Source organism: Thunnus maccoyii, chromosome 14 (genome assembly GCF_910596095.1).
Source record: "Thunnus maccoyii chromosome 14, fThuMac1.1, whole genome shotgun sequence".
Classification (NCBI taxonomy): domain Eukaryota; kingdom Metazoa; phylum Chordata; class Actinopteri; order Scombriformes; family Scombridae; genus Thunnus; species Thunnus maccoyii.
Genome location: NC_056546.1, coordinates 21,290,098 through 21,316,881, shown reverse-complemented (window position 1 = coordinate 21,316,881; position 26,784 = coordinate 21,290,098). Strand labels below are relative to the sequence as shown.

The window sequence follows — 26,784 nt, the reverse complement described above, 5'->3', positions numbered from 1 at the left end:
TCACACTGCAGAGCTTTTAGTCCTGCTTTTTGAAATAAGCAGACAAAAACCAAAATTTAGGAGTGTCAGTAGTATGGGGCCCAAAAAAATCAGAAAGCACTTATACAACTTTCAACGATGCGTATTGCAGCTGATGTTACACCTTCAGGTGCAGGAGCATGAAACAGCTGTTAGAGTGAGGTAATTTCCCTAACAACCTCTAGAATATATACGTTGCTGTGCCAAAGTATGCCAAGAGTAATCACACAATGTAAAAAAAATCTCTTAGTAAACTGGCAAACCATGATGATGAAGATGATGATAACACGATGAACAGAATAGTCTAAATACATCAAGTGAATTCCACAAATGTTCTTAAATCATTCGATCGTGCCATTTAAGAACAAATCTGTTCATATGAGGTTTGCATGAAGCCCTTTTTCTCATATGGGAAATAAAATTAAAAAAATAACTGATCATGATCAAACCATACAGCTGTCGCTATTAATGTTAATTCAAGTATGATTATTTATGAGATCATCTCTGATCCAAGAAGGATTAGCCTATCTTTGTAAGAGCTTTCATCATGCACTTCAGTGGACTGGACTGACATGTCTTCATTTAGACTCTGTCAGAGTTGGGGACATGATTTAGGAGCACCAGTTTTATACAAGTGCTCTGCATTTAGGCAAAGAAATGTTTAATATTACTGCAAATGCTTTCAGTCGCAAAATCTTACTGTATTCAACGCCTATCGGCAGTTTCTCTGTTAGATACTGTAAATTTGTTGTCATTGTACAATAATGAGTCATTTGGTCTCCTCTAATTGCTTCTGTCAATAATGTCATGTTCTACTGCAGAAAATATACATATGTGCTGTAGAAATACAATATTTTTTTTTACTGTTAATGATAAACTGTCTCCTTAAATTAACACACAACCTGATTTAGCCTCCATACTTCATAAGCAGCAAAATAAAATGCCTTAATGGACATGTTTTTGCACCATGTCAACATAAATAACACAATGTATCTATTGGACTTAAGACTGAGTTGCTCCAGCCTTATTGCTACTGGCGCTCGAGGGAGATGAGTCTCTGTGACATAAACGGAGTACTTCTGGAGCCAGGGCTCACTTCACACATCACCTCAACATGTATACTGCCGTGATCAAATAGACGCTGGTGGGAAAGGAATCTCTTAAGTGCCGGTTAAGTGCATTTTGCAAAGGAAGTAAGAGAAGTTAAAATACATTTAGAGTTAAAAAAGACAATGCACTCTTCCTTAATGCAATGTTCTGCACTTAACATTGGACATATGGACTCTAATTCTGAGTGTGTATGCTTGACCTTGCTATCAAGGGCAAGGCCCTCATTTCCACACTTCTGTTTCCCGCAAAGAAAAGTCAGCGATATGTAAAAATGAAGTCGATTCAGAAACCACACTTCAGTAGCTGAGGATCTCCAATTTAATGCTGCCCTAGCTCTTCCGTCTGGAGAAATCCCAGCCATGTTATTTTGGATATTGTGAGGGGAAATGTCTGACTGCCTGGCGGGTACCTAACTGGGGGTAGTGGACTGTGAAGGCCCTGAGGAGCCATGCAGGTCTTTACCATACCAACAGGCCAGATCACCAGTAAGGAAGAGACTGCATTAACGTGAGGCTGAGAAATCCAGAAATGTGACTGGATAAATCCATAATATGCAGCTGCTGGCCCAAATCCTGCCAGAGCTCCACAGTGACACAGGGCCCTGTGAAGTTTGTAGATAACCTATTTCATCTCAACCAGAAAATGACGGTGCTTCTTCAAAGTTGGCACACTTGCACAGGGGTGGTGAATATCATTAAAAATATCTTGCAGTATTTTTTTGCATACTGAAACTGCATTTTGTCCAGTGAACAATGCTTAGTCTAGCTTAATTTCTGCAAGGATCTTTTCAGTCTGCAGTATCCAGTTGTTAGTATTTTCTCATATCGCCCAAAGCCTGTGAGCAATGAGGTGTGCTGAGATGTCAAGACATATTAAAATATGTGAGTATGCTAATATAAATACTGTAAACATTGACATGTATCATTAACTGGTTTAATCTGCGTATTTTAATCTGAGTATTTATGTGACCGTTTGTGACACTAGACATTATTTAATATTAGGGTTTGAAGTTAAAGATTGCTTTGCAGGATGCTCAACAGGCTTTTCTCATTAATATCATGTGGAACTCTTGTTTTATCTTCTCTAAACTCAGCTATAATCATACTGTAAAACATCGGTGGAAATATAATACAGCAAATGAATAATTGAATGTGTTGTTTTTCTGAGACTACGCTTGTGGTTCCTCACAAACCGCAGACATTTTTATGTTGTTGTGACAACCACAGTGCATTTGTGATTTAAAATAGTGGGAACGGATCGAAACAACTTCATCTAATGAACCCTGCTCTCTCTGCTGCCCCTGCACTGTGCCTTCAGAGCCCTTGCAGTGAGTCTCTCTGGTTCATGTTAATAGGCTGTGTCTTTACTGTTGAAAACAATTATTAAGTAACACTTCAATCGTTGGAAAGTTGTTTTTCTGTGTCTAACTTGGTGGCATTGACTTTCTCTTGGTGTCAACTTAAGAAGAGATACAAACTTGCGCTTTGCAGAGCCCACCTACAGCTTTATTTTCTTGTAATTTCTCCAAGCTGCCTTCTTAGGATTGGGGGTTGAGCAGATGCAGGTAGATGTATATTTATGAAGGGGATGTGTGTTTCAGGGAGAAGCAGTGTTGTGAAAGGTGACCTTGTTAGATAAAAGGAGGGCTCGGAAGCCAAATGATGAAAGAGAATGGGATCATCCTGTGCTCATTAATGTGGATTTGAAGGTCAGGTAATTATAACAATAGACGTGTGGGCTGGCTTTGGCATCTGGTATTGTTGCTTTGTTATGAAGGTGACAAGCCTGCGGAGGAAAGGGATTAATCACTGTGACACCAGCCTGTTGTCACATTGATACATTCAGACATCATAACACTACTACTGTAGTTCTTGAAAGAAGCTGCAAAAACAACAATTTCAACCATCAAGAGTGTATGACAAGTACTGTTAAGAATATGAATCGGTTTAAGACGCAACCCACGGTCTCCTGATATTGTAATGAGAATTTCAAAGGAGAATCCAACCTAAAATAGAATTCATATCATTGTTATTGAAGTGATTTTGCACAGTTAAACCCTGATTTTGGACACACAAACAAGTGTCTTCCATAACTAGTGACAGATGATGCTACCACAAGTCAAACGCTGCTTCACACAACAGCACATCCACATGGCTGAGGTTGGAATAGTAACACATGAACCACTGCATGCAGATGTGAATCCCACAGTAATCGTCTGCTTTTATGAGCCATGTGAGCTTTTAAAAGGCTGAATTGAAAATACTACAGAGCAGCCTGGAGGTTCAAAACATCATGTAACTTAATGGAAATTGTATTTGTGCTTAATGCTGACAGGATATCAGTACATATGTGAAATGAGACCTGCTTTACGTTACCTGCACCAAACCAATTTAACATTAACAAGGTCCTCCCAAACTTTTACAAAGCAGAAAACCCCTGTAACTTTCTATAACTTGTAATGGAAGACAGGAGATACAAGGCTGGCAGTCTATTCTAAATTAAATTAAGAAGTTAAAATAGATTAAACCCAGCATAACACTATGCAACCAGATCTAAATAAGAAACCAAACCCATTTTAAATGTTACAGTTGACCAGTGGAAGGCAATGGTGTTTTAGGAAGCGAGGAGTGAGTGGAAATTTCAGCTACTCAAAACCTGCACACACAGCAGGTATTAATGCCAAATGCAAGGCTTCTTTTTGGTTGCAAACATATCATTTTTCCTTTGCTGAAATGCCAAATTCCATATACTGGACTATGCTTTAAGATTTGTGCTTTCACGCTTTCTCTAAACTGATGTACACAAGCTGCATAATAACATGGTGCTCCAAACTTCAGCACTGTCAATGGCATGTGATTAATATCAGTAAATATTGTGACATATTGATATGAAGATAATGCTCTGATGTGAAACGTGTCCGTTTTTTCACACTCTCAGGTGGAGCATACCCTTGCTTACTTGTTGCAGCCACAGTTGCATCATATGGACTCCATTGCATTTTATTCCACATGAAGCATGAGCCAAGCTTTAGGGTTTTTTTTTTTTTGTATGTGTGTGTGAATGTGTTGCTGGGATTGTGCCACCTCTACCACAAGTTTGTCTGGCTCAGTCAGGCTCCTCGGGGACCACTAGAAGCTATAAAGAACAAAAATGGGAACCAGTATCATCGGGAGAGGCAGCATGTGTGGTGTATCATGCATTTTTAATGTGCCACAAATAAGAAATACCACTGTTGCCTTTCTTCTCTTATCCCACAACTGGTGGCTCGTTTAAGTTTTATTTCTATTTGTGGGAATTTCGGCATCTACTAAAAGAAAAAAGAGCCCCCACCATTAAAGATTGGAATCGCCTCAATTTAACACAGAGCTGAACAGATATGAGATGTGTTGCTCTAGATATCAAATCCAAGCCTGGATATTTCCAGTTGTGTTGGGTTGTGTTAGTGTATACGTGCATGCACATGCATGTGTGTACTGTGCACGTGATTGGCGTGTGTGTGTGTGTGTGTGTGTGTGTGTACAGGCCCAGTAGCAGTGCTTGTTAGGAAGGCTGGTGGAGTGGAAAGAGTGTATGTGTGTGTGTGTGTGGAGCAACACATTATTCCACTCAAAAAGAATTTCCAAAGTCCTTCACTTCACTGATTCTTTGAACATCGACATTCAGAGCTGACATGTTAGACATCAGAACACTATGGGAGGAGCATCTAATGACCATCTAAGTGTCAGCCAAGCCTATAAATGATCGACTTTTTGTTTTCCCGAGCTAGGCCTGTATTTGTCATTATTTCAGGTCTTCCATTTGCAGTTCATTGTGTAATAGATGCTAATTAGCTGTGAATATAATTTCTAATTAAAGCAGAAGAATACAGAAAAAAATGATGTGACTCCCGGTTACAAAGAGCAGCTCCGTTGACCTAGTTTATGCTTTTATTTGGGACAGTTAGTGTGTGCACAGTCACATTTGCAAATATCTCTCAGAATTCCTTCCTTGTGGACAGGTAAGACACGCCTCAAAAGCAGCAGTGAGAGATATTGAAAACTGCTGATATAAAGCACCATACAGTCGCTAAAGAACAAATTGCACCATTTTTTTTTGACTCAGCACCCTATCTGTTTGCAACAGAGCAGGCCTGAACTGTAAAACTTTTTTTTTTTATTAGTTTCTGTACCTCACCTTTTATCTGAGTCACAGCGGAGTACACTATTAACCTCTGAGCTTATTGAGAAGGGTGTGAGAGGCTGGAAGGATGAGGTGAGCGTGAATTCGATGGAGCATATTTAAAAGGTTCAGTTAAGGTGGCAGGGACCAGAAGGTGGACAGTGGATCTGGTTACCGCCTTGAGGTTTTGTTGTTATGCACCAGCACTTCCCATTTAACTGCATGATCTAGGGCTCTGCTGACGACACCAAACACACAACCCAGATCCATGCCTCACTGCCCTTCTGCACACAGACTGAAGTGCACACAAGCCGTTTTTATGAATGCATTGCAAATATATGGGCACACTGAGACAAGAGTGTGGTTTCACAATTCTTTTCCGTCTGTGCTGGTTTTCTTGATGCAGTGCCACGATTCATAAACGGTGGCTGTCACACTCTCTGGCTCGGGCTCTGTTATCAATATTTTCTTGCTGTGAAAATACACAGCAGCAGCCGCTCTGTGTTGTCATTGGCTGAGAGATATATGAGGTTGCTGTTGGGGGTTAAGAGTTCAAAGGGCAGACAGGAAGTGGGTGTTCCCACAGTGACAGGGCAAGCATGTGTTTGATGGGTCATCCGAATGCTGTGGACAAGCAGTTCCTAATGAGCTGCCATCTCCAGGCAGTCTGGGAAGGTCTTCCACTGAGATTTATGACCCACGTTGTGGTTACTACTTGGATGACACTCCCCCCTGACAAACACCAAAGCATAACCTACTCTGTGGCTTTACTCTTTCCTCTCATAACCTGGGTCATTGCAAATCTCCAATGCTTATCTTTACTGCTACAAGAGATATTCAGAGATATTTAATTCCCTAAAATATTAAAGCTTAAAGATCACTGCAGCATTTTGTCTAATATGATCTGATGTGGTTGTTATAGAGGTGGAGATGTGGTCCATTCTGTCCTTGAAGAAATATTGATTCATGAAATTCCCCATGGGGCACACATGGGCAGACACTAAATAGAGAATGAGGCTGTTGTGGCAAAGTGAAAAAGCCATTAAACATACATTCAAAGAGATAATTCCACATGTAGGCGCTCAGCCACTGTAGGAGAAACACATAATGGTCTTCTGATAATTCTAATTATTGGCTCTCCCACTGCTTCCCTAAAGGCAGAAATGTGTTGATCTACCACAAGATAGCCAGACTGAGCCCAGGGCAGGCACAAACAGCAAGGAGAGCTAGTTTATAATTAATACACACACTATAAAATATGCATTATGGGGTGGATGTGGCCAAATATGGATTTCTGTTTTGATTTTCGCTCAGGATAATTGAAGCACTTCTCAGGCAAATCATACTGAATAAGGCACAAGCTTGTAGCCTGTAGTGCTAAGAGTTAGGAGCTGCTCTGTGTTCTGTACCAGCTGTTTCTTATTTGTCTCATGCTTGCAGACAATTTGTTAAAGCAAGTCCATCCAATCCATTTTGTGATTTTAATGTCTCCCTTGATATGTATCACTGTGGGCTGAGTTCTCCGACACTGTAGGTTACAAAAATTTTGTGTGCATACCATAGACTGTAAAAATTAATGGACATTGCTACCATGACATCACCCATTAGTTTGTGGACTGCTGTTCTGAAGCCTTGAGTTTGGCATTTTGAATGTTGCTATCTTGGATTTTTGGAGCCAGAAGTGACCATATTTGGTCAAGAGGGTGGAACTCACCCTAATGCTATCTGCTAGCTGCTGGCTTGGTTAGCACACTGCATTTACAGTGGTTAACTGTGGAAATACTAATGCTAATCCTAAAACCATTAAAACAAAATGTACTTACTGCAAAAATAATTGAACACCCAACTCCTTACATGGTCTTTTAGTACAACCAAATGCTGAACAAGATCTTTTTGGGCAACCAAAATGTTAGTTAACTTTCATGAACTGAAAACACACTGAAATACAGACGGCTATGGCTGCACTACTCTGTGAATCTGGGGTTACTCCACGGTTACATTACCTAACCAACTTTTTTGCTGAGGTGGAGACTTGCCTGTCACTCAAAGCGGCCATGCCCTTAATTATGCATAACTTTAAGCCTTAATAAAATTTAAACGGGTGAGCTATATAAAAATTCACCCCCTGTACAGTTGTCATAAACGGGGAAATTAGCTAAAGAAATCAAAACCGTTTTTTGTAAAAGGCTGTAAACATGTTTATTTCTGCTGCTGTAAAGCTGGGCATTTAAACATGGAGGTCTATGGGGATTTACACGCTTTTGGAGCCAACATCAAGTGGCCATTTGAGAAATTGCAGTTTGTGGCACTTGCATGTTGGCTTCATTTTTTCAGCCCTAGAGGTTGCCACTTGGTGCATATGCAGCGGTGTATGTGTTAAGATAAACTGCCAAAACATGTTTCATGACATTCTGATCATTAAAGGAGAGGATGCAGGGAGAGAGGAAATGAAAAGGCATAAAGCAGCATTTTTACCCCACCCTACTTCCATATTTATCAAACCCACCACAGAGATGTGATGGCTTTTGAATGCTCTTCATCTCGCAACCATTGCCGTGATCACACCAAGTCACATGTGGTTAGAAAGCATCTAACATCTTAACTACTCCATTCTTACCCCTCCATGCACACACACACACACACACATGTTGTCCTAGGTCACTTTTGGGGACTTTCTGGTGACTTACTGCTAGTTGCCTAAACCTTAACCACTGACCCCAAGATCAGCGTTTTAGCAATTGGGAGCACTCCCACCCCCCCCCCACCCCCCCACCCCCCCACCCCCCCAATACACACACACACGCACACACACGCATAAGAGAGAGTTGTGTCAGACTGATTGGCAACCACATCTGCAATCTCTGATTAGGTGTGGAGTAAATGAAGCGCCCCTCTCAGGTATGCATTTCCATAATGTCATGTAATTAAACCCCAGTGTTTTAATAGCTCAGGAATAGGAAGACTCCCCAGGAGACTAGACAATGATGATAGACTTTGCTGAAAACCAGCTTACTATTAGCTTGTTTTGAACTGGCACTGAAACTATTACTTTCATTGCACTGATGATAGATAAATGACAACAAGCTAAACACATTTACATCATTGAAAAAGAAACATACAAGCATTTCTTACAACTCATATCTATACATTTACCAATAAAGTCATACTTTTGTCTTTACTACATTTATCCATGCTTTAGAAATGTGAACAGAAAATTTCCCATACTGGTAATAAAAGGCTGTTGTGGAAATGATGCACATTTGAGTTGTGTGGTTGCTGTTGATAGCTGACAGATTCCACAGCTAAACAAAGGCTGGGAGAGCACAAGCATCTTTTTCATCACAGAAAAACCTGGAGAGGTGCTATTGTAAACATGACAGTGGATTGTCAGTACATCCCTGTTTGAGTTGCTGTTTTTGTGTTTGTGTATGTTATGCTCATACTGTATGTGCACTCACACACACATAACAAAAGCCCTTTGATGAAATGAATTCTGCAGTGGGAGAGCTTTCTTTGTCCCGATGCCCACTCATATGTGAGGTGCTCAAATGAAAACAATGCAAAGCCATAATGGTGCCACAGAAAGGTGTGGAAGCTGAGTGAACTCCAGAAGTCCCCTTCCTCATGTAATCAGGGAAAATTTTTAAAAAAAAAAAACCTGCCAAAGGACTGTGCTGTGATTGGAGAGCTCTCTCTGATACCACATGTTCATTATCTTATGCTTGTGCACTAAAACATTTTTGAGAAATAATAAGCTTTTAATGGGCTAGCGTTGACTGCTAATGATAGCCGAAGCTGCAGCTGGAACTGAAGATCATTAAAGGCATGTTGCAGTGTATGATTCTTCCAATGCCCGCTGTCTGAACTACACTTCAAACACATAGGCTACCTACTTTCAGTAGCATCCAAATTAACAGATGTACTTTAAATCCCCTCTAATCTCTCTCTTGTCATGTGCAACGGATGTCTCCAACTGACAGGTAGAGCAAAATGAAAATAGGTTCATTTTTAATGATACGCTCTCCATTTAAATAGCTCGCTGACATCACCTTCCGATGAACCAGTAAGTCACGACTAATGTTTGAGATTGACGTGAATACAGGGCTAGGTCATACTACCAGCGTTTCTGCACTAAACCATCTTAAAGCTGACAACAGTGGAGTTCTACATATCTATGTCACATGTGAGAATGAGAACATGAGAACTCTTTAAGATCACAAACCTTGCACTGAAGAGCTCCTCTCAGCTCATGTCAAACAGTTTGTATGATATGTTTCCATAACAAATGACCAGACCCTGCAGAGCTGTGGTGAAATCTGGATTTCTCTCTTGTACAACAGTAGATACAACTGTCTCAGACTACAGACCACTGTTAGTTTATTTTAATGAACCCTATGTTTTATTGAGCATAACCTCTGTCAGGAGGTTAGGAAGAAAAAAAAACCTGCTATGGAGTGTATCTTGAAATCAGAACCTGACTGAATCACACATGTGTTGCCAACTCTCAAATTTAATATTCAAAGAAAAACACTGCCACATACTTGCCACAATGATCTCTTTTGTCTATCGGAGATAAACAAATTATGGTATCACTTTCTTGTCTCTTCTTATTGTCACATTTGGATGACAGTGGTGTTGTTGGAGGCTACCATCAAAATGCTAAATGTATTGTTAGATTCAGGTATGCAAATGGAATGTGATTACAGGTTTAAATGAGATAGAGACAAAAATGCTGTAATATAACGGCATAATTATTCAAGCCAATTACAGGCTCTTCTTGGCGCTCTATACTGTAGCACTATCCTCCACTCTTTTTTTTCTCTCTGACCTTCCCTACCAGCTACTGCCATGATCACAACAAAACAAAGCAAGACAAGAAAGAAACTCCTCAAATTTAGTTTTCAGTGCTGTTGAAATATACTCCACATTTTGATGAATCTTTGTATTCTGCTCTCAGTCTCAGTTCAGTTCATTAGATGATATAAATGACACGCTTGATAAATTGTATGTAAGAGTTTAGACAGTCACATAGGTGCATTTGTGAAAAACCACACTTGTGCAGTTAAAGAATCCAAACTAAAACATCCAAATAATGCTGACTCTATTGGCTGATGAAGATTTGCTTACTCTTTGAAGTTTACTGACTTGTTTTTTTCCTCTCTTTTCAGCAAACTCAAGTCTTCTGGGAGGAGGGGGAGGTGAGTGAACGCCTTTGTTTTTCATTGTATCATCTCATTGTTTGTTCCTGTGGTATTAAAGCAATTAAAGTTGCACTTATCAGATCTGGCATATGGTACATCTATATTCTTCTGTGTGGCAGACTTTAGTGTCTACTTCGCTCCAAGTGTCTGTGTTAAATGTGGCTGAATGATAAGGCCAAAACATGAGAGTGTAGTGTGCAGAGCAACCATGCACTGTGCCACACTGAGAAATGGTCATTACTTTAGCAGCCTGCCGAAGAACATTATCATCAAAGCAACGGAGGAAATCTGAGGCAGCCAACCGTGGTGTGGGAATAATGGGTAGGGAACTCCAGTAGAATGCTACTGCCCAATCCCACTGTTCTTTTCTGAAATGTGACTTTTATAGTGACATGATTGAGATAATCATTCTTCACCCCAGTAAGACAAGGTTGGGCCAAAATGCACCCAGTTACATGTAGAATGTTAAGTTTGGTTCTGAGGGGGAATTTTTGATGATATGTTGGAATGGTATAACAATGAAAGAAGGTCAGTGCTCCGGCCTTATCTGTTTATCCATCTGTGTTAGCTGTCACTTTGGATGTGTCATTGTCTCCTGACAGCACTCAGTTGTACAGGATGATCCCAACCGATAAGTTAGACATTGGTCTATCTATCTATCTATCTATCTATCTATCTATCTATCTATCTATCTATCTATCTGTCTATCTATATTAGTATTAATTTTGCCATAGTTGTGTTTTTTGTAACCGTTGAACCAAAGGATAGATGATGAGAGAATATAGAAATATGTAGGTAACTTGTTCCTTATATATATGCAAATTCATGCAAATCACAGAGATCTTCTATATAGTCATTTTTGAAAAAACAAAAAACAGCATTAGGACAAAATTATGCAGGATGACTCTTCTTTCTGTATTTGTTTATTTATTTATTTATTAGTATTGGAATGCCTTGCATGAAATGTGAGTCATCAGAGACAAGGGGGAAGCATAAAGCAGCATCAAAGCTGCAGCATAGTTAACTGCGCGGTCCACATGGTGTCCATTAGAGTGTACACAGAGCTGTTGAAATCTTATTCACATTTAATCATGCTGCCTGGAGTGGCCCTCATCTCGCCTGATACGTGGTTAAGACTGCAAACTTTCCAGCCGTCGTTGCATAGCAGTGCAGCATCCCAATCTGTATCAGCGACATAGAGAGGCCCTCAGCGCACAGCGATTTGGAGAACTTCTGTGATTGAGATCAGAGGTCACGAGCATGCGTCTCCATAACCAACCCAGGCCCTGTAAAGCAGGGTATACTGTCCTCCTGATTGGTGTCTGTCTCCACTGCAGTCGACTCTCGGTATTGATTTGCCACGTACAGAAAAATACAAGAAGCAATTTTCTTTGCTATTATGTTTTCATTATTGTTATTTTGTGGCAAATCATCTTTTTACAGTTCTCTGAATCTTAGAACACACAGCCTTTTTGATTGATCCAGATTCTTCTTCAACTAGATAATAGGTGTTACGGTAATACAGGTCGCTTCGTTTCAACACAGCACCAACAAAAATCAAGTCGCATTTTGCGGCTGTCAACACTGGAACGTGAGATCTTACGTGTCAATTAATGTCATACTTTGGAGGAAAACATTTCAGTTGATTGTGACCTACAGCTGTGCTTATTAACTCCAGAGGAATTCTAATTGTAGCTAGTGCCATTTTTTTGAGAGCAAAGCCTCCTTTCATTCTTAATTGACTTCCAGCGATGCTATTCCTGCCAAGTATACTGGCACAAGATACAAGGTCAATTAACTCTAAAATGCTAAGACTCACATTTTCTCGTGTTCATAATGACCACAGCAAATCTGCGTTATTTTCTAACTTCTTATGTGTGCATTCTGGTGTAGCTAGTTTTTGTTTTTCTTAAAGTCATGCTAAAGAATGAGGAGATGATTATAACCAGCGAGAGATTGCCATTATCTACCAGAGAGCTGAAAATGTTATTTTCACCCTAAAACAAAGCCCTACAGTGTTAGTCTTTTATCTGCACAAGGCCAAGAGAGGTTTTTATCTTCCAGTGTCTTTATCGCTTGAAGGTGGCTGCTAAACCTGCGAAACTGTTCTTTCTGTTCTCACCCCGGCTCTCCCTCCACCTCTATCTGTGGTTTGGCATGTGAGGACCTCCTGCCTTGATGGCGGCGGGGATCGATGTGAAGAGGAGATGTGCTCTCATATACGGCCCTCCTTATCTCCCAGCTGTCTACTCAGGGCTCTGCAGAGGGGAAACTTCACAACAGGATGATCCATCATGCTGGCCTCACACACCTGAGCCATGTTTAGTTCTCTCAGCTCAGGAGGTGGGCATCCTGCCAGTATGTGAAAGCTGGACAAAGTCCTAACTTCATATATTGAAAGTTAGTTTACCACCTACACACTTTTATGAGTTGGGGTGACATGGCTTTAAGGAATATTTGTTATTCCTCTATATAGTAGGTGTAGGTATGTTTTGAGAAAAAAGTTTCACCTATCTGTATATTTTATCATTAATTCAAGTGTGATGTGCGGTTACTCTAAGCAGTGTGAATAGAGTGGAGATAAGGCCCTGGGTGAGATGTTTCCTGTACCCAAAAACACATTATTATATTCCAAGCATTAAGTTACGGAGACAAAAAAAAACTCTAGAAAAGATTCTTATGCCCCGATGCTCTATTAAATCCTTAGAAATCGCTGATGGGAATTCTCTCTGGGTTGTATGTCTTCAGTATTATGTACACAATGGGGTTAACCAAAATAGCACCGTTATCTACGTTAGACATGTTGGTCTCACTGGGATTCCATACATTCATAGAGGGAAATAACAATGATCTCTGATAATAGCATGCTAAATGAGGCCTCTGTGAATAGAGGGTAATTATGAATGGTACCAGGTTGCTCGTGTGATGTGTGTCACAGCATGGCTGGATGCTGGCACAGTCCCAAAAGAATAGACCTAATGTAAACATCATGTTGTCTATCTGTCCTTTCTCCACCAGTTGTCTCTATCTCACCCACCCACCCACACACACACACACACACACACACAAACACACACACACACACACACACACACACACACACACACACAAGCATGCAAGCGCACACTGAGCCATGTAATGATACCACGAAGCCCTGTGTAGCCAGCGAGAGGGAGCTTCACTTGCCTTTGATGTCTCCATCCAGGAGGGGAATTGGCTCATTAGCATTCTAACCAGAACCGTTGCCCATTTAGCAATAGGCTTTAACTAGACCACCCAAACAAATCGTTCTTCTCAGGTTGGGCCTCGTTTTCTCTGCTCCAGTCAAGCAGCGGGGCACATGCATGGTTGTTTTGTATGGCCTGACTCGGGCTAATTTAGCCACGGGCTGCTAACGCTCACTGAACTCACCAGCCTTTGTCATTGCTTACATAACATAGGCTGTAGCGCTGCGTGCCCCCAGCTCCCCTCCCTCATAAGTTTTCCTAAACAGTGGTGTGAGTCATAGCAAGTTCCAACACAGTCTAATATATGGGATTAATTATGCTTGCTGTGATTATGTCTGGCTGCGGTGGTGCTCATATGGTTCTTTGCTCTCCTCTGTAAGTAAAGCTGTCATCGGATGTAGAGTCACAATGACATGACAAGGCAATGCTTAGTGGCTCTACTGAGAAAATGATGTGAATACAAAAGGCTGTAAATTACAAATCTAATTAACTGAAGGAGTGTAATGTCCTAGCTCTGACCTTTGGATGAAATGTGAGAAGATGTGCTTATAGTAAGTTTATCTGACCACAGAAGCACAACATCAGCATTGCAATTTCAGCAGAACTGCGCAGTAACTGCAGAACCGGCTCGTACTACAACAGAGTGCTCAAGCATGCCTAAAAAAGAAAATGTATACAGTTTCAGACATGTTTGGATAATCCTTTATCAAGATTCCTAAGTGCTTCACTGTGCTTATCTCTGTCTCCATTTGTTATGCAAAGAGCTCTGTTTTCTTTTGCTGTCACCTCCAGGTGAACCATTATCCTCTGTCTGGGTCCTGCCCGAGGCTTGTTTATTGAGTAGATTGGAGGGGACCAGGGCATGGTGCTCTGTGCAGGGGGAGGGAGGGGTCGAGATATAGGATGGTGTTGTGTGACGGGATGGGTTGGATGGCCCTGTGTCACTGTCGGAGTCACATAAGCTCTCCGGGGGCTCCCAGAACCTCCCTATATGATTAATCATTCAAAGATGACACATTATTCTCATAGCTCATAGATTGCACACTATGCTTGACTGATGGTCCTCAGTTCACAGATGGTAGTAACAGCCATTAGCATAACTTATGACAGAGATAGTGTATTTCCCCATGGAGTAGCCTAAATAATAATAAATAAAGTGATAAATTGAATGCAAAGATTCCTCAGTCAATGCAACACCCTCGGGATTTACTTATCTTCTCATATTTATTGGGCAGTTAGTTACACTGTGATCTAGGTCCACCTTGTATTTGTGCTAAAATGGTCCCTGTGCTTTTTAAAGTGTGTTTGTGACAGCACCAATATAAATGTGTGTTGAAATAAACTCACAACATAAACACATTTGTACTCTCTCTTTCTGCCTAATGTGAGTGTTTTTACCTCTCTTTTCAATATGTTGTGTTCAGGACAAGGTATTGCTTTCACACTCTTCATGCTTGCCTTTCATAGTGTCATCCAGATATGAAGCGCCTTCTTACAATGGCTTGAGCCAGTGACATTCATTTAAATAATTAGAATTTAAAAAAAAAAAAAAATCTTATTTGAATTGGCCCTGTTCTTGCATAAGCAGAGAAGTAATTTTGTAAATTGCAGGCACTTAGTAAAATTATATAACAACTTAACATTACACATCCCAAGTGTAATGCACGTCTAAGTGAGTTTATGCATTAACACTGTACTGAATGCTACCATTCAAATGTTGCTTTTTTTTAAATGCATAACCCAGTATACTGACTGCACGATATGCAAGAAAACCTTATTACTCCACTCAGCCTCATTGGCAAGACAGAGTATGATCTATAACATCTGTATGGTAGTCTCATACCTTTATGTATTTTTATGGAAGGTGCTGAAAGTGTGTATTAATTACAGTGCCATCTCACCGGACAACTTAAGGGAAACATCAGTCATTAAATTGGAAAAGTATAATGTAAGGAGTACCTCCATGCTGTAAGATCATTCCATCCAATTATAACAGAGATGACGTATTTTAGAGGGCATTACATTGAATTTAGCAATTAACAAGGTCATCGTGTGGACTGCAGTTTGAAGTACCCATGATGGAAATAGCATTTTAGCATGAAAGTTCTCTCTAATGCCGTCACTGTCTCCCTCCTACCCTCACAGAGAACAGTCACCATGAACACTCCCTCCTCCTCCAAACACCGGTGATGGATGGACTAATTGATGCAGAATGATTGGGCCATTCATTTTAACCTACAACAGTGGGTTCCATATTTAGGATTAGCGTTGCATTATAATGGGAAGGGAAGAGGAAATGGTCAGGGAGTCAATGAACACTACAGGGAAAGAGGGACAGCTTGAGGAAGAGATATAAGAAAATTAGAGATAAAAGGAATGGGTAGAGAAAGACGCAGGGCTATTATGAGTGCCGGTAACAGGACTGGTCAGTTGTGTAATGCTAAGCTTATGAGACATAAGAGAGTGTTCCAAGGGATTTATGGAGAGGTGTGTATCTGCGAATGAGAGCAAGAGAGAGGGGCATATAGCTGCCACTTGTCCTGGTATCCCTCTCTTAGCCCATGAATCATTCATCTCTGTCCCCATGTATAAATCAAGCTGCCGACCGTCGCCTGCGGCAGTCATGTCATTAGCTAGTTGACGGCATCACTTGATCTCTGGCACCGCAGTGCGGGCGAGGGAAAGGGCCTAACTTTAAACAGCACACATATCAGCATATCAAACTGTATGGAGCTTTCAGTGTCTGGCGGTGGTGTAGCAAGCTTTGTGGAGCTTACTAGGACCACACAGAGACAGGCTTACTCAAAGAGACGTTTCTCCTCTGACACTCACAGTTGCACTTCGCTATCAAACTGACAGTTTCATGAAAACCACTCTAGAGTGCGTGTATGTGTAATGCAGAACTTTCAGAAAGTGTGTAATATAAGTTATATTTTAGTGTATTGTTGATTGCACTTGACAGCTGGATTTTCCTGCATGTGTAAACAGATTTACACAACAGATTGAATGAATTAATGATGACATGCGTTCCAAGTGTTTGAAAATATGTCATAAGTTGACTACATGGCCCTTGTTGACATGGAAATATATGTTTTTTATTTTTCTCAAGCATTAAAGAGTATCAATACCTGTGGTTTTCAACCTGTTATAGCTTTCAATGCATTTAATACTCCAGCAGATACTAGGGGGAGAAATGGAGTGGTATTTGTGATGGAGAATAGCACCAGAGATTCTTAGTACTCTACCCACCTATTTTCAGTATAATTGTCACACTGACACCAGGTCTGCCTGCCAGTACTGCCTTTCACCACTGAGGGGGTCATTTGAGGTGGAGGACTTCACTCTTTTAGAATCTTTCACATCGTATATTGTACCAGAGGACTGAGAAAGTGTGGCGCCTTATCAGTTTGAGTGGCTAGCTCTGCCGGCTGAAGCTCAAAACCTTGGAGCAGTAGCCAAGCCTCAAGGCAGCTGAGGTTAGGGACATCTCTGAGTACTGTTACATTTTGGCTTACAGTGCTGGTAAAGAACAAATTTTCAATTAATTTTTTTTTTCAATTTGTTTATAGAACTGTTATATGAGCATTTATGTTTATGTTTTGAAAGCATTGATATGTACGTTTTGGCATGCATTTTTCTGCTTTTGCGTGCTTTCAAGTATGCCTGCAAGGAAACAGCACAAGCATACAGTAGGCCAACTCGACTTCTTAGAATCATTTAGTTGAAAATAAATATATGTGATATTGCAGTCGGGTCCTCTCCTTCCCTCCGGGCTGCTGCTGTAACCATATTGCAGCTGCTTGTTTTCCTTTGTGTTTGACCTCTGCAGCCTCTTTTGCTCTCGCTTTCTCTCTCGCTCTCTCAGAGAGGAAAGGTGGCCTTTGACTTCAATCACGGGATAGGAAGAGTGATATTCTTCACTCTCACAGCATATTGCGTCCATTTTGTATATTTCAACCACTTACTATTTCACATGCTTTTGTTCAACAAAGGTCTCAGACAGCAGTTTAAGGATCGTCCACCTTATTCTGTCTCCCCTCATTGTACACAAAGTGAAAATACCACCACAGGGCTTGAGAAGTGGGTAAGAAAATGTCAATTTAGTTCTCTTCGACATTGCGTCCCCCCCAACTCCCCTCCCATGCACCAGAATTTCTGGGTCAGTTGTTGAGAATTTAGACAATTCAAAGCATTACCAGCCCCAATGTCAGAGCATATTTGTGTCCTGCACAGGCTTCACTGTGGCTGTTTTGGGGGTTGATCCTGCATTCGGTCTGTCCATTTTCTTTTGCATGCATGTGTCTGTGTGCGTTCCCATGACAGTGTGTGTGTGTGAGTGTGAATGTGACTGTGCGCACATTTGCTTGCGTGATGGCATGTCTGTGTGTCCGTCTGAATTTGCAAGTGTGTGCGTGTGTGTGTGATTCTTATTCTGGGATAACTGGACGCTGAGCTGTCTTGTCAGTTGACTCAGTGGTCAGTTTTGGTCCCGCTGCCCCCAGCAATGCAGGATGGAGTGATGAGATCTGACAGACGGGGACAGTTCTTAGCAGGGCACTACCCCATCCCATAGTCTCACCAATCATAGCAAGGCTACTACAAGGACATCATAAGAGGCTCTGAGAGCTTAGCCACATGCTCACAAATGATTCAGAGACATTTGACTTGCCAATATACCAATCATATGAACCCTATTATTTTCAAAATGTTTACTGGGATTGCATGAAATGTGATGCTGAGATTGTTGCAAAGTGTATATTTGGAAGACAGGACACTTCCAATAAAAATAATAATAATAATAACAGGTGGGACGAAAGGTAAACAGAAATGGAAAAATATACATATCACCATTTAACAAATTCAGTTTTATTGATGCACAACCTGAACTGGATGCTGACGCACTTTGAAATATGAAAGAGGTCTAGTATCAAAAATATAGTCTTTGTTTGTTTTCTTTTGAAGTTGAATGAAAATTAATTTCTTAACCCAGGGGTTCCTTCCATGCCATCCACTCTCTATATCTAACAGCAGAGAGGGTAATTGAGGAACCAGTGGAGATCAATGGAAGAAATTAGCGGGACATTGCTATTACACCGAGCCATTAAATCAATAAACAGCCACCAGGCCAGGCAGAATTACCTTGTCCTATGTAATGTAAATTACATCCATTTTTCTTTGGACATAATAATAGTATTACTGATTTATACATATACATACTATATATAGTATACATACACATATTATTTTCTTAAATTAAGTCTGTATTTCCTATGTTGTTTGCAGTATACAAGCACTCTGCTGTACGTGTGCTGAGCCCGGGTGTGGTTTGGTTAAGTATGATTAAATACAATTGTTCTCTTTCTATTTCCGGTTGCAATTTGGAACATGAGACCACACACGATTGGAGGGAGGGAAGCTACAATAACTGTTACCACCAAATAGGTGTGGTAGCACGTGTTTTGTTTAAACACTATAGTTATAACATTATGAGATCCATTCCTAGATGTGAATGTACCGTGTACCATTCTGGTATGTTAACTAGAGCTGGCTCATACTACCTGCTTTACAGTAAAGGTACACATGCACACTGCAGGACTGAGGACTGTACTGCTTAAACAGTGCATGCCATAATTCCACTAACCACTGTGCATGACAAAAGCATAAATGAAAAAACACACAGAGCGCTGATTGCTCTCGAGTACCCAGTGTTTACACTAGCGTTGGGGTGGTTTATGGATCTGAGGCTTGAGTGCACTGATAATAGTGGTTTAAGTAGTCTGAACTTCTGTATCTGTGGGTGTAGAAGAAGGAGCATATTCATGTGAGCATCGCAGCTGGTTGGTGGCTGATTAGTGGCACTTCTTTGACACTTCCTGTGCAAAGACTGACCTGCTATGGTGGCCTTTTGCCAACTAGTAACAAACTGTCAAGCTTTCTGCATCTCTCATGGGGCAGCCTAGTTAGCTCTGTCTGACAAGCCGCTTGCCTACAAGTGAGGTTTCAGCCCAGGGAGGGCAGAGCAAGCTCCAGAGAAAAGCTGTCATCTTTTTGTCAGACCACAAGGAAGAGGAGGAGTTTCTCTCTCCTCTCTCCCTCTGTCTCTCTGTCTCTCTCTCTCTCTCTCACCCTCTATCTATCTTTTGCACTGTATTGGCCTGTTCCCCTGGTGAAGATCTTCACTTTCCAAGTGCCTGTTATGCTCCTCTCAGCCTGGCTGTGCAGAATAAACAGGCGGGTGTCAGAGGATGAAACGTCAAGCGTCCCCCAGGAGCTGGGTCCGTTGTTGCGTTAACCCCCTCACTGTTTCCTCCTGAGGGCAACAGCAGCCATCCCAGTATGCTAGCTGAGAGTGACACAGAGACAGCCAGTTGGACGAGGTGAAAGACGCTCCATGTGTCCTTCCTGAGGGAGAGATGAGCGTTTATACCGCAGGGATGATGCCCACCACTCCACCTAATCCTCTTTTCCCAGACACTTCATTATCACTTGCACACTGCAGCCGCAGTGTGTGTGCACAGACAGATCTCTGAGGAGAGCCACAGAATCTCACGTAAAGGTGGAGAGAGAGAGAGAGAGAGAGAGGAAGAAGAGTGAAAAAGGTGAGGAAAAAATGAGGGGGGAGAAAGGTGGTATGAAGAATGACAGAAGGATACACAGAGTAAAAAAGTGCAGTGGTGGTAGAGAACAGATGTCAGATGTAGTAGGTTATAGTGAGAAGAAAACAGTTTGTGTAATGTCTTCTCATTTTCCTTTGCATATTCATGTATTTTCACTACAGAAGCAAGAAGCAGGCAAAACTGAAAAGGAGTCAGGGGAAAACAGGTCCTCTCTTCATCAAACACCCCAATTTATCAAATATAATACAGAGTGTTTTGTCAATTAACTAACTTAATATTGATCAACATGTTTATATTTGGGAAAAAAAGTCAATTTGAGGTAAAACACTTTATTAAAATTATAATTTTATTAAACGTGCCATTCCATGCGTAGCATCCATTCTGGGTGCAAATCTGCAGATAGAGAGGTTTCAGATAGGAATTGAGTTTGCAGTTTACACAAACCACTTAATACTGGTATATTTGTTCCTTTCTGTGTTAGGCATGTGCAGAGAGGTGTCTGCTGGGAAGAAGATTAATTTCTGAGTGGGAGAGTGCAGCAAAGCTATTTGAGCCCACTGAAACATGTTGGCTCTCTACTGTGAGACTCGCATTAGCACATGCCATAATTGATGGAGGAGCATACTTAGCAGTAATAATGGGCATTATAGGGGGTGGTATCAAGACATTATTTTCAGAAAGCTCTAATTAAGCTTTTTGCTGTGGCTTTGGCGAAGCATTGACTGTCCAGTATCATCAGGAAGGCTTTCTACGCTTCTGATAAACACACTGCTTGCCAATCAGTTTGTTCTGGGCCTCCCATGCGCAGGGAAAATAAACAAGTTCATCAAACAGTGAGAGACAGAGCTCCTCTCCACTGACTCTAGTCCTGGCCCTGATGAAACAGCAATCAGCTCAGTACCATAGGGAGCCATTGTGTTTACAGTCGGTGGGTGGATAGACTGCTGCTAGCTCAGGGAGATTAGACCTTTGAGACCAGCTGGGACATTCCCACCACCAGTCAGCTCCACCTGTGAAATTGCAAAGAAGACCCTGTCCCTTCCCCTCAACCTCCACAGCCATTGGGGTGATCAACACCACACTGATGTTTTCCCAAGGCTCTTCAGTCATCTCAGTATTGGAGGGGGGGGAGCCTGTATACACGTGAGTGTGTGACTCTCTTGGTGGTGGTACAACAAGGCACACACAGCTGTAGTACTGATCTTAAGTGTGTGTGTGTTTGACCCAAAGATCAAGATGTGGGTGTGTTAGGGGTCAGGCAGAGAAAGCAGTTGACCTTGATGGCATTTCTCCAACAACTATACCGTCACCTCCAAGTTCACTTCCTCTCTTGCCAATTGTTTGAAATGTTATATTAGCATTTTGAAAATTCCTTGGCAATGCTCCAAAGATTAGGCACACACTTTTCCACAGTTGCTGTTCTCAGACACTGTGTTCTGTGTACTACATAAAAAGTAAAGGATAAACCGTGAACAGGAGCCTCAGCTGACAGCCCCTGGAAGGTGTTTCTCCCCCCTCAGTGGGCAGCGGAGAAAACCTCAGCAATGACAATAACAGAATGCCAAAACACGGATAGGGCCAAATGAGCTGTGAACGCAAACAAAGTAGCGGATTTGTTCTGTGGCGTTCGGGGTGGACATGTGTCCCCTCCGCACGTTAAATATTGCACACAGTCTTACTGACGAACAGGCAGGAAGAGAAAAGGGAAGAATAATTATGGAGAGATAAAGGACAAGACAGAAAGACAGAAGGTAAAGAGAGCAAACAAAGCAGTAATGACGATGTCAGCTCAAGGATGTGTATGTTAATCATTCTTGCGCTGCAGTGTTTGAGAGTGTTTGTGTGAGTACGCTATTTGTCTGGATCCCACCTGAGATTTGTCATGCCTTGTGGTAAATTTTTGAAGCGTGAGCTACACCAGTGGAATGATTGTTCCGTTTTGTCGTCCCCTTGAGAATCTTATCTTTTTTTGGTCTGTTTATAACTGTATTTTTAAGTTTGTGTCATACTTATCTTTGGGTGTCTCTGTTTCTATGTGATCTATGTGTTTTTCCCAGACCAGGCAGGCTGCCCACACTGTTAAATGTTTTATTTACTCAGCCTTGATGAGATAAGAGCCATGTGTTTTGGAATGTCCGTCTGAGGACATCAGCATGCGTCTCTGTGTGTGTATCCTTCTTTTAAGTGCTGATTGGTCATTTGGCATCCGTCCCCCAACACCTAAATGGACTGTTAGAGCAACTCAGGAAGGTCATAAACATAAGCAGCCGATGGCTTGGTTGGTCTGAGAGGGGGAAAAAATCCTAATAATACACAACTCTTTTGAATCGTTCCACTGGGCTATTCTACAATTGGATTTTCAAACTTTTAAGTGTATTACTGTTTAGCTCGGAGGTTTATGTTTTGAAGGGCTGGACTGTTGTGTATATTACATTGTTTTACTTCCTCCCTTCCTCCGCATTTGACTTAGGCAGCCCAGCTAAGGAATCAAAAGAGCCAAACTGCATGGAAAATGGATCTGTGCTGGGTGGCTTGTTAATTCCCTGGTGTGCCTCCTGAGGTGAATTGCTCTCGATGCGGACGCTGCCTTTGATCATTCACAAAGCATGTCGCAGCAAGGTCTGCACCGGCACCCAGCAGATGGTCATTAAATCATGCGTTTTATTTTACTGGGGCTTTTTAAATTCCTGCAAGATCTGTGTGCTTTTATTGCTACCATTTAGGATGGCTACCATGCTGATTAGAAACATGCAGAGGCTTTTTGTGAGTATGCCAATGGACCTGATGGAAAAACAATGTGCATACTAACATTGCATTAATTCTAACTCAACAGTCTTTCTCCTTTGCAGGGTTTATTTTACTCTCAGAGCACACAGAAGCGTGAGTGTTAGACTGGATTAGCCTGTGAATTTTTATTGATTACCGGAGGTGCTCTAAGTACTTTAGTATGAGTTCTTAACATTTATTTTTCTTCAGTATGCATGGAAAGGTCTACACATAATGTAAGTACTGTGAAGTGTAGTGTGGTCTCGTATAGGGAAACTACAGTTTCTATGCCATCAGATCCTACAGAACCTAGTTCATCATCTGGGTGATAATGGCAGATTTCTCTCCTCCAGTCAACTGTGGTCCAGAAGCTTGTTAATCTTAGTGTCAGTCAGCGTCATGGAGACTGAAATGCCTAATTACCTTTGCATGATTGGCTACTGAGCAGAATAGGAAATCCACCCTAATGATGTATGTCATCTGGTAGGCATTTAAATCGCTGACCTCCGCCGGCTACCTCAGTAAGGCAAGAAACAAATGATCAAATCTTCTCAAATTGATTATGGCTTGGGTCTGTAGGCATAGAAGTAGAAAGCTTGAGAGTACAACTCAATTGAAGTAAATAATGAAAAATGTTGATATAGAAATTTTTTTTGTAACAATGTGTTCTTCATTCTGCGAACTGTGCCGGCTAGTTTGTGGTTTGGTGGGATGTTGCTGCTCACTGTATTGGGTCAAAACTGGGTTTCTTCAACATGGCTGTTTATCTCAGCATTTATCTTATATTCTCATATATCTAAAGATACATGTGTGCCATAACCTGCTCCAGTATGAATATGCATTCATTTGCTTCAAATGTAAATCCTAATTACAGTTCAAAATTGTTGCAAATGAAATCCTCTGGAGCAAACACCCCCACAAACTCCAACATCAAATCATATTGTTGTTATTTTGGAGCAAGAATTGAGCTGCACCATATACCCTTTGCTACTTCTTTTATATTAACAGGCTAGATGAGGGACAAAGGCTGTGTATTATATTGGCATGGGGGCCAAAGTTCCTGACATGGCAATTTGCTGTCTTTTCTTTTGGGTGACTGGTGACAATAGGCCGCTGTAGGCTCATTCGAGTCCCCGTGTACTGCAGTGTGAAAGCGGCTTGGCTTTTTGCCCTTAGGGTCAGCGCGGGATCTCAAACAGCACAACTGATGAGCACTAATCTGGCCTCCTTGGCAAACACAACCCTTTCTCTGTAACCTTCAAGCCGTGAAACACAATTTACAGAGGTGGCGGGGGGTCGAGAGGACCACGATGTCAACAAGCAAACGGGGGAGGGTTTTCAGAGTGTACACAACACTCAGTCAGTGCATTTACATGCACTGTAGCAATCTGATGATATCCTGCTTTCAAGAGTAGTCTGATTTCAGAAATATAGGAATGTCTGTGTAAATGACTGAATTCATTAGGAAGTATTATAAATTAGGATGTAACATGGAATTGCAATGAACACTTATTTGTAAATCTTGTCCAGTTTTGTTTGTGCAGTTGTTATTTAACTGGCATAAATATGTTGATTCGCCTCTGTGGTCATTTTTCATTTTTGAGGTTGTATTATTACATTATATTGTAAGATGTCTCTAATATTCTCTCCATCCATGTATGCAAAGGGGTGGACAAAAAAACCCCACTAGAAACAACTTGAAAAAACCTTTATAGTAAAAATCCTTGTGAAGTAAAATAAGAAATGAATATATAATCAGAAATTGATGGAGCGAGTAGTGTCATTGCAAATATGAGTAAATAAAAAAAGAAAACTGTGATGACACTCCTGTGTCCTGTGTATTAGATTAGTTTTACTTCTTGTTGCTGTCAATGCATATAAATATGTATCAAATAATAAATAATATATTAAAGAAAAAGATGTTCATGTTCTAGGTTTTGCTATTATGCTGGCAACAGATAATCAACATGCTATCAGAAGATGATATCAGAAGTAGAACAGATTATGTCTGTTTTTGTCTTTTTCATTGTATCCATTTTGACAAGGGCTTTACGTTAACTCCTTATTTGGTATTCATGGAAATGTCTACACCTGCACATATCTGTAAAGAACAGCACTCCCCTCATGCAGCTAATACTGAAGTTGATTAAAGAATTTAAATGGTCCATTTAACCCCTAACACAGGCAAGGCCTACCTGTGTGATAGTACCATTACTTTGCAGTAATTCCTGCAGGCAGCAGCTCGAATTGATCCCCTCTCAGCCATCAGGAAGTTTTAGTGCTGCTATGTGTGTGCTCAAAGCCCAGTTTAATAAAGCTAGCCGGTCACGAGCCGTTAAAGCAGAGGAGAACAATAAATAAACAGACTTGCTCTGTCCAGCTCTGTTCCTTCCCCCCCTCTTCTTCCTCCACCATACCTGCATCCAACCACATGGTGGATGTGCTCCATGCAGAGAGACCTGCAAATCACTGAACCCCTAAGTACTTGCATTCAGACAGCACAGCAGGGTGCCCAATCTTAAGAGGACTTGATTGTCTCCTTTGGAAAACAGGAACACAAAATATTAGAATTAAATGTTTTGTTTCTTTTATCGACCACGGCATACTGCTTACAACATTGATGTTTTTTTATTATTATGCATAAGCAGGGTGGTAGGGATGTGATATGAGACTGCTGCCACAACACAGGCCATCAGCAAGGCAGATTGATGTTCAGGGGCCTGGCTGATGGAGATAGAGTTTATCTGCTGCAGGCTGGGATATGAAATCTAATCACATGAGTGCCAGGTGAGAAAGTGCAGCCACAGATGAGCCACTAACGCACACCATCACGCTTGTATTCAACAAATAGCGAGGAATTTCTCTCTGCAGGGTTGAGACAGGCGATAAGACAGCCTCAGACAAGAACTCTCTTGCTCCATAGATCTGTCTTTCAGAGAGAGCAAAGAGAAATCGAGTGAGAGGAGATGGACAGAAAAAGCATTAGAGAGAGAAGGTTGCAAGAAAAGGTCATGGATGGAAAATATAAAAGAATTATCCGAAATAAGAGCACTTAAAATAGTCTCGGCTGCCCAAAATAATGAATCTCTGTGGCCTATTATTTTTTGGCATTGTTGATTCTCCACAGTGATTGGAATGCTGACCTGATGATCTGTTTTTCTCTTTGCTCTTGGCTGTGGTCAGTGAGTGGCTTCCAAAACACAACACCATGTAAAATAAGTGAGAGTTATAAAACACTCTTCATTGTTGAATAATGGATTTTTGTTTTGCATTGTACATCCCCCCCAGTACACACAAAGTCCCCTATGCATATGCGTTAACCCAAGGTTCACCTAGAGATCAGCACTGTTGCAGCTGGCGGTGCTTTCAGTCGTGTGCGCTTCAGTTATACTGATAGACACCACAAATGAGATTTTAGTGCTCTTCAATTTCTCAGGTACTAGTCTAGCCTACTCTTGTATTATTTGAGTCAAACATTGTGCATCATCTCGGTTTTTTAAATCACCTGCATTTTTTATTGTGCTACATTTTATTTGCGAGACACTATAACATCTTTAGTGGACATACTTGTATTTTAGGCATAGCCACTATAGCCCATGGTCAAAGGACATATATTTATAAAGGCTAAAGCAATTGTTTTTGACTTAATGTGATATTGGTGACTGACTGATGGTTATCTCAATTCAT

The 26,784-nt window shown here is 41.2% G+C and overlaps 1 protein-coding gene across 6 annotated transcripts in view; it reads left to right on the top strand.

Moving 5' to 3' along the window:
• macrod2 (mono-ADP ribosylhydrolase 2) overlaps positions 1-26,784 on the top strand; it is a 423,644-nt gene that overhangs the window by 119,095 nt on the left and 277,765 nt on the right. For all 6 annotated transcript variants that reach the window (XM_042432917.1, XM_042432916.1, XM_042432915.1 and 3 more), the window contains exon 4: positions 10,455-10,484. In XM_042432917.1, coding sequence (XP_042288851.1) covers positions 10,455-10,484 — 30 coding nt within the window. The remainder of the gene's footprint in view (positions 1-10,454; positions 10,485-26,784) is intronic.